Here is a 14,618-nt window from a genome sequence, read left to right on the forward strand (position 1 = left end):
AAGCTGATTCTGATTTAAGCCTTTCCCCTGGCTTTTGAATTCTGTTAAGTTACCGGGAAATAAAGTGAATCATCTTGCAGGTTAGTGAAGGCTGCACTTTTATGTCCTGCTGCCCAGGCCGTTCTTCGGTTTTATAGCTCGCCGGGAGCCTGCGTCGGGCCCGGGGCATCCCATCTCCTCCCGCGCCTGTGGGGAGACCAGGGCAGCAGGCGGGCCCCGGCAGAGAGTCACGGTCTTCCCGATCAGATGGCGGGGTGTTTGGGGGCACATCTGATTCTGTCCTGGTGCCAAAGGGCAAAGTCCTCTCTCCTGAGTAAAGACAGCACACCCACACCCCCAAGTCCTTAGCTGGAGTCAGATGGCTCCTGTCTGCTGGGGAAGGGCCGCCCTCTGGGGAAATGAACCCAGTTACTCAGGGCCTCCCTGGTCACAGGTAGTGACAAGGAGTCACCAAAGAATTTTCCGAAAGAATTGGCCTTTCTCATGACAGACTCTTAGGCCAAGAATGGAGGTGCCCAGAACACCCTGAGCATCTCCAGGTCCAGGCCCAGGAGCAGATTCCAGACACTCCTCCAGGAACCATGCCTGAGAGCTGGCCCAGGACAGAAGCGCCCTTTGGCCACGGAGCTGAGCCGCCAGCTCCTGCCCCTACTGTAGCTGCAGCCGCAGGACAGACACACTTAAGAGAGGCAAAGCTGCAGAGGGTGCTTCCCTGCACCCCAGGCTCCGGCCTCCGGGGATGCCACAGGACAGCTTCGGGAAGAGTGGCCACATGTACTGAGGGGACCTGCAACCCTCGGGGCTCCGGCCTCCTTCAGAATTCAGAGCGTCAGCCGAACTCTGTGCCCCACCCCCCCATCGAACATTCACGCATAATAAATCAAACCTCGCTGTGATCAGTCCTTGCAAGACACCCCGCCAATTACCTGAAAATCAGCCTGAGAGCCAGAGCGATCAGCTGTACCCTCTGTGGGCAGAGCATGACTTAGGATCCCTGCTGCGGACTCAGGCTCCCAGGTCTGATCAGCACTCGACCTCTGTGCGATGGGACAGGCACAAACAGACTCCCAGTGCCCCTGATGGGCAAGGCCCAGGAATCCTTACATGGACACAGATGGCTCTGGATGAAGATTTGTTCACTTACAAGCTCCGTTCTGTTTTTCAAACCCTGCATGTCATTTCCAGAGGAATACAAGGCACTTGATACACCTCTGAGGGCCAGGCAAAATGATGCAAAATCATCTCAGGAATGCAGAAAATCATTTTAGAATTGAGCTCTAGGGGCAGGGTCTCAAGATGGACTTACCACATCGCCACTGTGTTTAGATTCCCGGGAGGACCACAAAACACTGCCAGTCTGTTCTTGGTACTTTCTGTGCCTGTAAACCATCCTGGACACCTTGGAAGCTCTTGTGGCTCTCGGTGACCAAGAAGGGACCCCCAGAGACCCAGTCTGGTGGTGGTGGGCAGTGCGGGCCTGGGATGGGGGCGGTGGTCTTGGAGGGAGGCAGGAGTGGAAGGAGGCTGGAGTGATGGCAGAATGGGGGTAATGGGGAAGCTCTGGGGTTCAGGCTGGCTTTGAAACCTCCACTCAGTTTGGATGAAGCAGGCAGTGCTGGGGCCTCGAGGGGTGATGCTGTCCACGTGGGACTGAGATGGGCCAAAGTGGACCCAAACTGTGGCACTTCCTGGAGAACCATGGATGGGCCGGATGGGGGATGGGGGATGGGAAGGGTCCAGGGCCAAATTCACCATCTGCATGTTGCTGTCTCCCAGCGCAGGGCCAGTTCTAAAGGACACTTTCCGCCTACACGTCTTGCTGTTTCCTGCATCCCCTAAGCAATCTGCGTCGTGTCATCTAAGAACTCGCTGCTTCATCATTTGTCTTTGAATTACTTTGGAGGCAGCCGGCTCCACAGCTCTCCCCAACCAGCTCATGCTGAGCACGTGGGGCTCCTTCGACCCTGCCCTCGTGTGTGTGTGGACATCACCGCAACGCAAAGCTCAGACCAAAGTAAACACGTGCTGCAGTTGCGTTTCAAGGACTCCTTCCTACTTATATGTATCAATCATTTAAATAAAACCAAAGGTTAGAAATGAAGAATCCTCTGTCTAAAAGGAGAGAAGGAAAAATAAGAATGAGAAGCTTTACACACATGCTCTGCAGGTCACAGTACATGCTGTGCTCAAGGTAATTTTCCAGCTCTAAATTCAGCATCTTCTAGGCTCTATGTCTGGGATTCATGCAACCCTCAAGTGCCAGAAAATGCCAAAGCTCATCAAGGAAGCAAGAAAAGAGGGGCCCTGCTGAGAGCAGCCCACCGAGAGTCTTGAGCCAGGGTCCCGTCCTCTCGCCGCAGCAGTTTTTACAGCCAAGGTGCAGGTGTAATGTCATCAGTACTTTTGACTCCCATGTACAGCTAGCTGGCCCCATGGATGAGGTAGGTAGTCCAGTGAGGGGTCTCTCAGTGAGAAAGACTTAAATTTCATTATTGTCAACATCAAAACATCAGAGCTGCACCCCAAATGGCCCTAATTCCCACGAGAATCTATGATGTGCTCATCAACCAGTGACTCATCACAACTGTTCCCGGATTTCTGTGTTCTGTTGGCATCACTATACTTGTGAGTCCAGACACAGGAGGTACTGTCCAGCCTGTGAGGTGATGCTTTGTGCTGCAGACAGTGAGATGGGTCAGTGGCCTGGCCTTCCCCATGGCCACATCCAGGGATGCCTGTGGTGAGACCGGTGCCTGTCATGGACCAGGGCATGTTCAGCTAAGTGTGTCTAGGCTCTGGGCAGGCTGGACTCAGCCTTCAGAGGCACAGCCACGGAAGCCACGGGCCACTGCACAGAAGCAGGAGCTCCCGGGACTGCACCTTTTGTTTGGTCCTCGGGATGTCATAGGACCTGTGCAGAGCCTCAATCTCAGAAGAGATGGGAAAGAAAAGACCAACCATGCTTTTAGGGGCTATGTCCTTACAGCTTTAGATACGTCATCTAAAAGCAAAAAGATCACGCATTTGCAAACGTAATTTGAGGTGAGCATGAGGCCAGAGGGAAGAATGTAACACACACTGGGATTTTAACTCTGGATTCCCAGGCACTGTGTGGGCTCTGCCCTTGGACAATCAACGCATGGGTTTCTCTGCTCCAGGCAAATAATCACAAAATCAAGATACTAATTACTGAGACAATGCATAAACTATAACTGCAAAAAATCCATCTAATACACTCCAGGGAACAGAACAGATATGATGCATTTGTTCATCTATCCACCAAAACAAGCTGAGATCAGTGACTCAACTCCAGTATGCATTCTGGAGGAAGAAAAATAGATCTGAAATCTGATTTGTCTTGGCTGCACCGGATCATTAATATTTATACAGAATTGTTTAGATCCAGAAGTTGCAAAACAGCTCTCAGAAGCTACAATCAGCATATCAAATACACATATGGAGAGGGAGATAGAGATGGGGCAGGAGAGATCGAGGGAGGAGGAAGGAGGGGACGGAGGGAGAGAGAAGGGGGAGGGGAGGGGGAGGGTGATCACTCCAGACCATTAAGCTGTGCTGCATGTTTTCCTGATACAGGTTAAAATATATCCATCTGATATATCGGGCCATCCTTCTAGTCATGTTTATACTCCATTTCTGCAAAGTCAGTGCCATATTCCCGCGCCTGGTGGGGCTCCTGCAGCCTAGCCGCTCCCTCATCATAACCCTGGGGGGAGAGGTGGGCCTGGTCCAAATCCTCTCCACCCCCTCGCCCCCTTGGTAGCATCTTTCTTCCCAGGTGGTCCCGTCGCTCCTGCTTCTCCACACCTCCTGGGGCTGGAACGGGCTTTGCCAGGTCCTCCTCTGTGACTCCAGCAGAGTTCATGGCTTTAGTACTTAGTTACCCTGCTAAACCAGGTGATAACTCCACCTGTTAGAGGACCCGTGACTCTCACGTATGAAGTTGGGTCTTGTGCTAATTCTGAATCTGCTAGTGCTTACAGACGCAGTCACCGGGCGGTATTCAACTTACTATAAATCAGGGGGCATCGGAGAATAATGAGCTTGAGGATAAAAGAGGTGCATGGTGACATACATAAAACATCTCCTCCAGACCTATGGATGATTATAAACCACACCACTCAGTGTGTGGAGGACACGGGGTCCAGTTTTATGTAATGCACCTGTTCTAAGCACACAACTTTGAGAAAAAAATGAGCATTTCAAAAATCTGTCTTTGTTTGTGACAAGGTTTAGCTAGGAGAACGTGGAAATGCCGGTCTCTCTGGTGAGATGAATGGTTAGAGATGGACAGGTGACAGCTCCTAAAAACATCTGAGGCACCTGCCACTCAGGGCTTTGTTGTAACTAAGCTCCTGGAGGATGGGAGGGCGGAGGGAGGTGAACGGGCCCGTCTTGCTGCATCTGTCTCACGCGACCCCAAGGCTGCGCAGCAGAAATCCACAGAGGCCCCGCAGTGCCTGACACACGTGTCTGCTTGCTTCCTTGTGAAAGGATTTTCTGCTCTGAGTTGACTCTATTCCAGAGCATGCTGCTTCCGTGCCGTGTCCTCTGACCACCCTTTATGCTGTTGTATTTCCCACCCTTATTCTCTGGCTTAAAACGCTCAGTTAATAGACCGACTCCAGTTTGCATTCAAGACTCTCTGGCCCCGCCCTGTCTTCCCTGGCCCCCCAGGTCACCTCTGTCTCTGTTGCTTCCTCCTGGGGGGAGCCCTCAGCCTACGACTGGTGGCAGCCCCTCCTTGGTGGGCAGCTCAGAGGAGGGAGCTCGGCACTGTCTCCAGGGCGCCCGGAGAAGGGGTCCGTGCTGGCTGCTCACCGACCTGCGTACGGCGCGTGCCCAGAGCATTTAGCAGCTTGACTTCATATTGCGTCATGGTGACCCCTCCCAGCTGGGTCTGGACACCCCCAAGAGATGCCACGTTTATAAGCCACGTGGTTCATCTTTATGAAATGACTGAACAGAACACGGGTGTGCAGGTCTCTGCATCAGACACACATGCAGCCGGGACACGGCGAGCCCCTCGAAGGGCCAGGCCTGGGGCTTTCCATCCTTTATTCACACGGCGATGCCACTTGTGAGTCTGAATAAGGCTCCCATGGGCTTTGTTCTGTTTGTCCCATTGCACTCGGCCACTTACGCAAAGAGCCAGGGCGAGTTCCTGTCAGCGCTGGAAGGAACGGGAATTCAAGTGACAGAAAATCTAAGTTCCTCAACCCAGCCTTCAATTTTCGAATTCAAAAACATTCCTGTTGTAAGAGGAACACGGTCTCTGTAGAAGAAATATAGATTTCTGCTTCTAATGATGCCTCTAGTGATCCTTCTGCGGAAGACAGGTACAGATTCTTTAGGAAATATTAAAGAACACTTTGAAACGCTGGTGCTATTCATAAAATTCATAATCTGACGCTTAATTCCCTTTTCTCATTTAATTATAGTTATAATAGTGCAGTTAAGAAAGGAAAGAAACATTTTAGGAAGTGAAATCAAGACATAATAGATGCTCAAATGTAGAAGGTGCCTGAGGCCGACGCAGTGCATGGAGCCCTCAGGCCTCCTGCCAGCGGGAGCTCCAGACCCAGGGCCTCGGGGCAGCGGCGGTGGGCTGGGGAGTCGGGGAGGGTCTTCCAGCTCCAGTCTCAAGCTCACACCGGCCCCGCTGGTGAAGGTGCCCAGGTAAGCGCCCAATCCCGTCTAGAAGGCTTCTCTTCCTCACTGTAACATGCTCCAAGCAGGTGGGGACAGAAGATTTAGAAGCGAGAACTGGGCTTCTATTTTTGTTTGCAGATAAAAGTCAAAGTTACATTGCAGGAAATTTGATTTTAAGCGTTAGAAGCATTGATATTTGCATCATGTATCCATACTTGCTACCTCTCTGATTTCTGTGTTATTTAATCCCTTGAAACTTCAGTCTTTTCGTCCATAAAAATGGGGATAATAAATTCCCGCCTTTCAGACTCATTGCCAAGATTAAATAAGATAAAGTGGGCACATCAACGAGCTCACAGCCATTGCGCAGCAAATTTGGGGTCCTTTCTATCCTCCACATCATTCAGAGCATCGTTTTCTGGGTGGACCCACCAAAACTACACACAACACCTCCCTCTATAAAAAGTGTATAAAACTTGCCTGCATTGGGAGCTGGATCAAATGATTAGCACTGGAGTAAAATGAAGCTGTGGACAAACGCTGCCCTCAGTCCTCCACACTAAGGCCGGGGGCCAGGCCCACCGCCAGCAGGTCTGGCCTTAGGACGCCATCGCCTTCACTGACCCCTGATCCCATGGCCACAAAGTGACGTGATGGCAGTGCCCTTTCACGGACTTCCCATGAGATCACGCGTGTGCAACTGCTCAGACTACGGCAGCATCAGGAGCGGGGGGAGGGCTTGTTCAAAAGCCGGTTCCACGCCCCCCGCCCCGCCCAGTGGCTCTGATGTAGCGGGTTGGTGGGCCAGACAGCACGCCTTTCTAACTGAGCTGGGGGTGTCGACACTGCTGGCCAGGACCACCAAAGAAGGCATGTGTGCGGTGTTCAACGCAGGCCAGGGCCCAGAGGTGCAGGTGGTGCCCACCTCTCTGACACTTTTACCACCACTGTTACTGCTACTTGAGGTCTTTTTCGAATCATAAAATCTGTTGGAGAAAAGATCCCATGTCTCCTTCCAGGTGTCCCTTGACCTGGGGACCCACGTGTGTGCTGACAATTCCGATTTCCTGCGTCTACAGTCAGGCTGAATAGGCACGAACAGAAGGCCTGGCAGGCTCAAGGCTGGGCTGAAGCACCATGTGCCAGGGCCTGCCAGCCTCCTGGGCCTGCAGTGCAGTCCAGAACCATGCTGACCCTGAAGGAACCCGTGTGCCGGGGTCTCAGCCGCGAGTTCCCGTGGAGATGTGTCCACCGAGAGGGTCCACGCTCACAGCACGAGAAAAAGAGGGGCTGAGAGCCGGGGACCCCAGAGCCCCTTCTCTTATTCCAACAGCAAAGGCAACCCCGCAGGCCTCAAAATGCTGGCTCTTCACCCCTGAGAATGTGACCAGCGGCCTCCACGGAGACTGTTTCATTTGCTGTTAACAGATGATCAGAATCCTTTCCCATCAAAGGTATTGAACATCCTGACTCATCAGGCTCGAGTCTAGGAGGTTCTCAAGGTGTGAAGGGTAACGTTACTTTCTGAGAAGAAGGAACTCATGCCAGTCTCCTCCACTGTGGCTGGATTTCTATTATATTTACCATCTTTTAGACAAGGATGCTGTGCACGGCTTGCCCTGCCCCAGAGACAGGCCTCCCCCAGGGTACGTGGAGAAGCCAAGACCAGGGATGAGTTCTGCATCCCGGCACTTAGACAACCTTTCCTGGGCGCCCCCCACCCCCAGCCCCTACTTATCCAGGGCTCACCTGGCCTCTGCCGGCAGGTGACAAGTGACACCAATGTCCACTTGCATCTCTCTGAACAGGGAGCATCTGCCCTGTGGAATCCATGGTAAAAATATTAGTCCCGTTCTACAACTTGGCAGTCAGAACACAGCTCTGGCTTGGAGGGCAGCCCCTGGGGGTGATGGGGTTTGTCAGTAGGCCAGGCTGGGAGGCTGGGAGTGGGCCGCCCCCTTCACCCCTCGACGTGTCAAGACTGGGATGCAGGGGGAGGCTGATGTTACACTTGGGCCCTGGTTCTCTGGGCTCTGTCCTCCTGAGCTTCCTTCTCCTGGAGAAACCCTCTTGCCTGTTTGCAGCGCGTTAACCCAGGCTCAGGGCGCAGCTGACACGGGACGCTGGGCTCTGGGCCTGGGGTCTTCTGGGGACACCATCTGCACATCGAGGGCATCTGCCCATGTGCTTTTGTCTGGGTCCCGCTGTGCATCCCAATCCTTGGTGCACGCAGCGACCACGGCCACTGCTGGGGTCTGGGAGATCCCGGCCTCGCTCCACCCACAGCTGCTCAGGCCCCTGACAGCCTGGAGTCTTGCCCTGCAGCCTCGGCTTGTGCCCCCAGAGCAGAGGCCTCTGGCATGTATGGGACAAGGTCACAAGAGAGAAGCTCAGACAGATCCTCCAGGTCAAAGCTGGACGTGAAACAGCCACCTGACCCAACCCCAGCGGTGCAGGACGGTCCTCATCACCCCTCCCCGTACCCGTCCATCCTCCAGAGACAGGACCTCAAGCAGCGGCCCCGCCATGTCCCCCTGGAAGGACCTCTGGGGCCTCTCAGTGTCCCTGTAAAGAGGTGCCTGCCCTCAGGGGGCCACCAGTGGGTCCTATTCTCCCCCTGCTCCTCGTGGGGTCAGGAAAAGGGGGGCAGGGGGCACAGGAACACGCATAAAAGGACTCTCCACTCACCCAACAAACCGAATCAGTACAGACAACGGCAAGAAGCAGTGAGAGGCCAGGGGTCTGTTCTCAAGCCCAGAGGAATCAGTGCTTCAAGCGTGAGACCTGGCCGGTAGGCCCGAGAGCCCTGGACGCTGGAGAGGGAGCCCGGTGCCCTGAGGATGCGGTGGGCTCTGGGGCCAGCGGAAGGGGCTGCCTTTATCTCCCGTCTGGTGCGGATGACGGGTGATGCTGAAACTCATGCTTTAATTGGCAAGTACTCATCTTCCTTTGATTAATAAAAACGGGAATGTAGATCATTTCTGAATGAAGGCTCCCCATTTGCTAGAGGAAGTCTTTCAAAACCCGGGCTCCGTGAAAGCACATAGAGGACGTTTGATGTGAGAAAGGGCTGGGAATCGGCCCTCTTAAAGCACGGAGGGCACGGTTACCCACTAAGACAGGGCGTTTCCTCCAGAACCTTAGTTTGGGATAAGCACACAGGTGCTGCAAGACTGGACTCTATTTTACGTGTGAGCCTTTCACAAAGAAAACCAAACCCGCTTTGCCTCCGTTCCCAGTATGTACCAAGTCTGCGTCCAACACGGGGTCAGTCCCGCTGGCGTGGAGGGCGGGCTCCCAACCCGCTGCTTTCCCAGTGGCCGCTGTCAGAGGATGTGTCCCGGGCCTGATGGGGTGAGGCTGGGCCCCCCCTGCCCGGTCCCCCCAGATGGCCCTCCGCCCCCGAGCAGGCTCTCCTCGACGGCCTGGGTGCACCAGCCACGTGCGCGTGATCCATGGGGAGGCCTTACCTCGTGGGATAGGTAGAAGGCGGCGATGCCCAGGGGCCAGAAGCAGCAGAGCATGGAGAAGACGCTAAGGCCCAGGTGGTCCCGCGGGGGCATCACGAGGAAGTTGTCCTCGCTCTCTGTGTCACTGGAGTAGTCGCTCTGCTGGGAGAGATGGGGATGGAGAGCGAGGTTACCAGGGGTCTCTCCATCATCCCCCGAAGTGGGGCTCAGGCCTGGCAAGCCCTCCTGGCAAGCCCTCCTGTGTGTCCCCCACAGGAAGAGAAAAACCCCAAGGATGGGCTCTGGGTTGTTCCATGGGAGATTGAACCTCACAGACCCGCGGATCTCTGGGATGGGGTGTGGACAGCTGGGTGAAGGTTTGACCATCGGAGGACGGGGCTGGGTGGGAAGCGCACAGGCAGAGTTGGAGTCCACTATTTGTTCCAAGACTTCAAGCTGGTTTCAGGTTAAGGCAGGGCAGGTGTCGGGGCCAGGACCTGCCCTGAACCCCCTTCTTGCCTTAGACTCTGATCTGAGTAAGGACGTCACTGGGCCTGGTCTCAAGCCCGGGTGTCCCTCCTGTTTTGGTTAATCAAACACATGTAAAACTGCCAATCAGAGCCTCTACTCAGCCTGTGCTGGAAGCTTCCTGCTGGACTGTTTGTGTCTCATCTGAGAGAAAACAGGTGAATTTGGAGGGGCTCACCCCAAGTGCAAACAGGGACTTTCTCTAGGGGCCCAGGATGGAAGTGGGTGATGCACTGTCCACACAGTACCCAGCTGCCCTCCACATGTGCGCACACACACACAAACACACACACAGACACACACACAGATACACACACATGGACACAGAGACACACACACAGACACACACACACGGACACAGAGACACACACACAGATACACACACATGGACAGACACACACAGATACACACACACAGACACAGGTACACACACAGATACACAAACACACACAGATACACGGACACAAACACACAGAGACACACACAGATACAGACACACACACATGGACACACAATCACACTCAGACACACCCACAGACTCACACACATACACACAGACACACACGTACACACAGAGACACACACAAACACACACAGACACAAACACACACAGACACAAATACACACACAGACACACACACATAGACACACAAACACACACAGACACACACACACACAGACACATGCATGCACCCCATGGGTCCCAAGCTCCCAGGCATCCCTTCCCAGTGAGGACCAGCTCCTTCCTGCAGGGCAGGCTCTTGCCCTGGTTGGTCACCGTCCCTGGGGTCATCTTTCCAGGACCCTGCAGCCTCCCCTCTGCTGGGCCAGGTCTGCGGAATTCCTGTCTTTCCTCTGCAGCATCACCTCTCAAACAATAAAGGGACAGGGAAAGGCCCATCCTCACTGCTGCAGAGAGGGAACGAGCAGCCTTCAGGGAGGCATCTCGCTCGGTGGGATCTGGGGACTGAGGGCTGAGGGGCAGACGCACATCTGCCGGCCCACAGGGAGGCCAGAACCTTCAATCCAGCTGAAGGAGGCCAGGCAGGGTCACCAGGACGAGCTGCCCAGGAGGCCCACGGTGTCCACTCTGGGAGCACAGTGCTCGGGGCCTCAGGCTGGGCTGGAACGGCCGAGCTGCCCTGATGGCCCTCTGCACGGGGTCTGGGGAGGGGACCCTGAAGTGACAGTTGCAGGGCGGGATCCGAGGCCCCTGAGAGACACGGGGGACGGGGTCGAAGGACAGACCCCCCCAGCGGATGTGCGTCATTCGACGGGTCTGGATGCACCCAAGCGACAGCTCTGTCTGTGGGTACTTGTTCAGGCTTTTGGCTTCTGTGGAGTTTTTTGGTTTTGTTTTAGTTTACTAAGGGTTTAAATACCTGGGCTGGCTGGAATCTTACTCCAAATCTGGAAATAGCTGCTGTGGCTATTTCTCTTGTTATTTCTATTTTACAAAGGACACTGCTGGGATCTGGGCGGTTACAGTGTCCCCAAACTACAGAACCGTCTGGCCAGTGGCCGCTTACTCCAGACTTCTGTGCTGTCAGCTGTCTGGACAGCAGCGTCTGGCCACCAATCAATCCCACTGCCCTTAGTTGTTTCTTGCCTAAAGCTGGGGTGTCCTCTCTGTACCCCTTGGCCCTGGGATTTTGACTCGACTGGTCTGTTGGTGGCCAGTGGCCAGAGTGGTCAGTGGAAAGTTCTCCAATCAGTGAGCAGTGTGGTGTGAGCTGAGGCCACAAACCACACAGGGCTGCACGGGCGTCGACCCCCATCTTTGGAAACAGCTTCAAATGATACCACCATGCCTGTGAAGCAAAGGTTCCCCCCCCCCCCAAGCCTTCTGCCTAAAGCTGGGGTGTCCTCTCTGTACCCCTTGGCCCTGGGATTTTGACTCGACTGGTCTGTTGGTGGCCAGTGGCCAGAGTGGTCAGTGGAAAGTTCTCCAATCAGTGAGCAGTGTGGTGTGAGCTGAGGCCACAAACCACACAGGGCTGCACGGGCGTCGACCCCCATCTTTGGAAACAGCTTCAAATGATACCACCATGCCTGTGAAGCAAAGGTTCCCCCCCCCCCCAAGTCTTCACAGATTTTTCTTTAGAGCATAAGGGAGCCACATCTGTAAACTGCAAAGTTGTGGCTACACGGCTCCAAAATAACTAGTCAATTTTCATTAAAATAGGTTTTTAAAAATTCAGACAAATGACAGGGCAGACAAAAACAGCCCAGCTCTCTGTACCATCTCTCTCCCATCCACGGCAGTGCTGTGGGTACAAGTGGCCATGGGCATTGCACCACCAGATAGGAGAGGAGGACCCTGGGGGCGGGGGGCGACGGAGACGCCATCAAACCAAGTAGAGAAAACACACCACGCACAGCAGCTGTTTCTGAAAAGCCTCTTCATGGGGCATTAGCTTAGAATATCTGCAAGGCAGGGTGGACGCTTCCAGAGACGTTCACAGTTCACGTGGTTGAAGGAACAGATGCTGCGAGGGGGCAGAGCAGTACAGGGGCTGCTGTCCTCCTCCCCCAGCCCACCACTGCCCACACAGTCCGCCCTTGTCCATGACCTCCACGCAGGGAGCTGGCTCCCTGTCCCCTGGGGTTTCCTCCTCGGGAAGATTGAATAGGATAATCATAGCACCAGGTGGGACGCACATCAGCCCTGTGAGCACAGCCCCGAGGGCGAAGGGGTGCAGGGGTTTGGCCTTGTCCCTCGTCTCTCTCAAGGTCTCACTGTCCCCTCGCCACTGCCCGGCTCCCTGGAGCCCCACTCCCTCCTCATCCCCTGGCCTTCTCTGCTGGCTAATTCTGGGGAGCATCTCTGCGTGGCCTGGGTGGGGGCGGTGGGTGGAGACTAGGATGGACCCGGGATCGGGATGCCCTGTGGAGCCTGCACGGTGTGTTCCCGACAACACGGCTTCAGAAATGCAGAATCACAGAGGACTCTAGGTGGTCATGGAAAATGATGACGTAGATGTTTATTCATTGCCCTGGAAAGATGCTTGTAATAACCGAGGGAAAAACCATAGAAAATGGAAGAAGTCGTATTTCCTCCAGAAAGTCAGAAATTAAGATGCTTCTGGATGGCGGGCATATCAGTGCTTTTTGTTTTTTTTCTTTTTGCATTTCTGGGGTATAGTCTTTCTACAATAAGCAAGGTTATTGGGCAATGAAACTCACCAAGACACAGACGTGCTGACTGGTGGGGGGTCCCGCCGCCCTCCGTCCTCCCGTGGAGTGGGATCCCTCAGGGCTTCCCTGAGGCCCTGCTTGGAGACATTGCGTCGGGGGCCCAAGGAGCAGCTGGCGGAGCAGGATGGGAACTCAGCACAGCACCCAGGCTCCCTGAGATGCAGGTCAGACCCACCAGGTCACTGAGAGTCAAGATCAGAGGCCTCAGCCCACGGAGCCCACGTCTGTGTTGACGAGCAAGGCACCACCGCCCCATGGAGCTACTTGAATTACCCAACTCAAAGATGCCCGACGTAGTTCCTCAGCCACCCTACCACCTGCCAGGGCCTCAGGTGGCACAGGTGGCCAGTGTCCATCACACGGGACAGCACACAGACTGCACATAGCAGGTACCAACAGCACACGTGTTGAATGCATGAAGAATTCCCAAGTGCCCTTAGCCGACATGGACAGCACCTGAGAAGCAGCCAGGCTCCAGGGTTTGCCCAGAGCGCATGGGAGGAACCGGGCCCTCAGTCCACGTGGGCAGTCAGCCCCGCTGCCCCAGGCTCCTCTCCTTCCCGTGAGCCTTAGGGTCCTAACCGTCCACTCAGGTGGGACCACAGTGGGAGGATGGTGACTCGGTCAGGTTCAAGGCTGTCTCACCCAGGGCAGCTGATGGACAGAACCGAGGACAAAGGCAGGTGGATGCAGCCCCCCATCGGTCACAGGCCCTCCAGATATTCTGGGGGTGCAACATCCCGTCCACGTCGGAGGAGCGAGGAGTGTGGGTGAGCGCGGCTGACACCTGGAGCTTCCACAGCCACGCACGGAAGTGCCTCTCCTGACCACTGTGTGGGTTGTGAGCCCTGAAGTCCTTGCAGGGAGGGCGCTGGGCCATACTCCCTCACCTGCACTGTCGGGGTAGCCCCACTGGTCCACTTGTGTCCACTTGGGGGTCTTCTGTGGGCAGGTGAGCTATGCAAGACCAGATCCCTCAGCACTTGGCAGAATCCTCTGACCCAGGCTCCCCTGGCACCTCAGGCCCACTGGCCTCTCCTTTATCCGGAATCAGATCAATCAAAACCAGACTCTGCTGGGGACCAGCTCTGTGTATTTCACACAGGGTCATAGATGCAAAGAAGTGCAGGGGTCCGGGGGCTCAACAGCATGGAACCTGGGGGACATATTTAAATATCTAAACACGCTCTGCCCTAAATTCTACCGGGGAGGCTGTTACTCAACTTTCCTGAATTAATTTAAACACCGTTTTCTCACCAGCTATGGTCTTCAATCCAATGGTTGAGTTACGATGACAGGCTCCCTCTAAGACTTGCCCTTCTGATCTGGAAGTGCTCAGGGGTCCTGAGGACAGTCCTACAAAACGTTCTCAGGACCCATCTTAGTTTAGTTCCCCCAGAAGCAGATCTTGAGTCAAGGACTGGGTGCACTTGTTTTCTTGGTAGAGGACCAAGGGAAATGCTGGCAGGGAAGAGGGGAGGTGGGACGTGGCCAGACCAGAGCCAGTAAAGGGCGTTTTACCAAGGCAGGTCCTCTGTGGGCGCCTGGAGCCTGGTCCCTCTGGGACCTCGGGGGCCATGTGGTAGAGGGAACCCTCGGGGAACCGCCTCCTGGCAGTTTCGGCGAGTGCCTGGGGGCAGAGGTTCTTCCACATTGCGGGGAAGGCTTCAGGGCCCAGAGAAGGTCCTCAGGTGGGCAAAGGCCAGGCCAGGGGGCTTCTCCTGCAGGGGTGATACTTGGGGGTAGGCTGAGAGCGTCTGCTGTAGAGGCTGT

The 14,618-nt window shown here is 54.9% G+C and overlaps 1 protein-coding gene across 1 annotated transcript in view; it reads right to left on the reverse strand.

The window, feature by feature from the left end:
- SYNDIG1 (synapse differentiation inducing 1) overlaps window positions 1-14,618 on the reverse strand; it is a 57,117-nt gene that overhangs the window by 24,533 nt on the left and 17,966 nt on the right. Inside the window, exon 2 of the mRNA XM_007451448.1 lies at window positions 9,141-9,278. Within this exon, the coding sequence (XP_007451510.1) occupies window positions 9,141-9,278 (138 nt within the window). The remainder of the gene's footprint in view (window positions 1-9,140; window positions 9,279-14,618) is intronic.

The sequence above is a fragment of the Lipotes vexillifer genome, unplaced genomic scaffold (genome assembly GCF_000442215.2).
Source record: "Lipotes vexillifer unplaced genomic scaffold, Lipotes_vexillifer_v1.1 scaffold670, whole genome shotgun sequence".
Classification (NCBI taxonomy): Eukaryota; Metazoa; Chordata; class Mammalia; order Artiodactyla; family Lipotidae; genus Lipotes; species Lipotes vexillifer.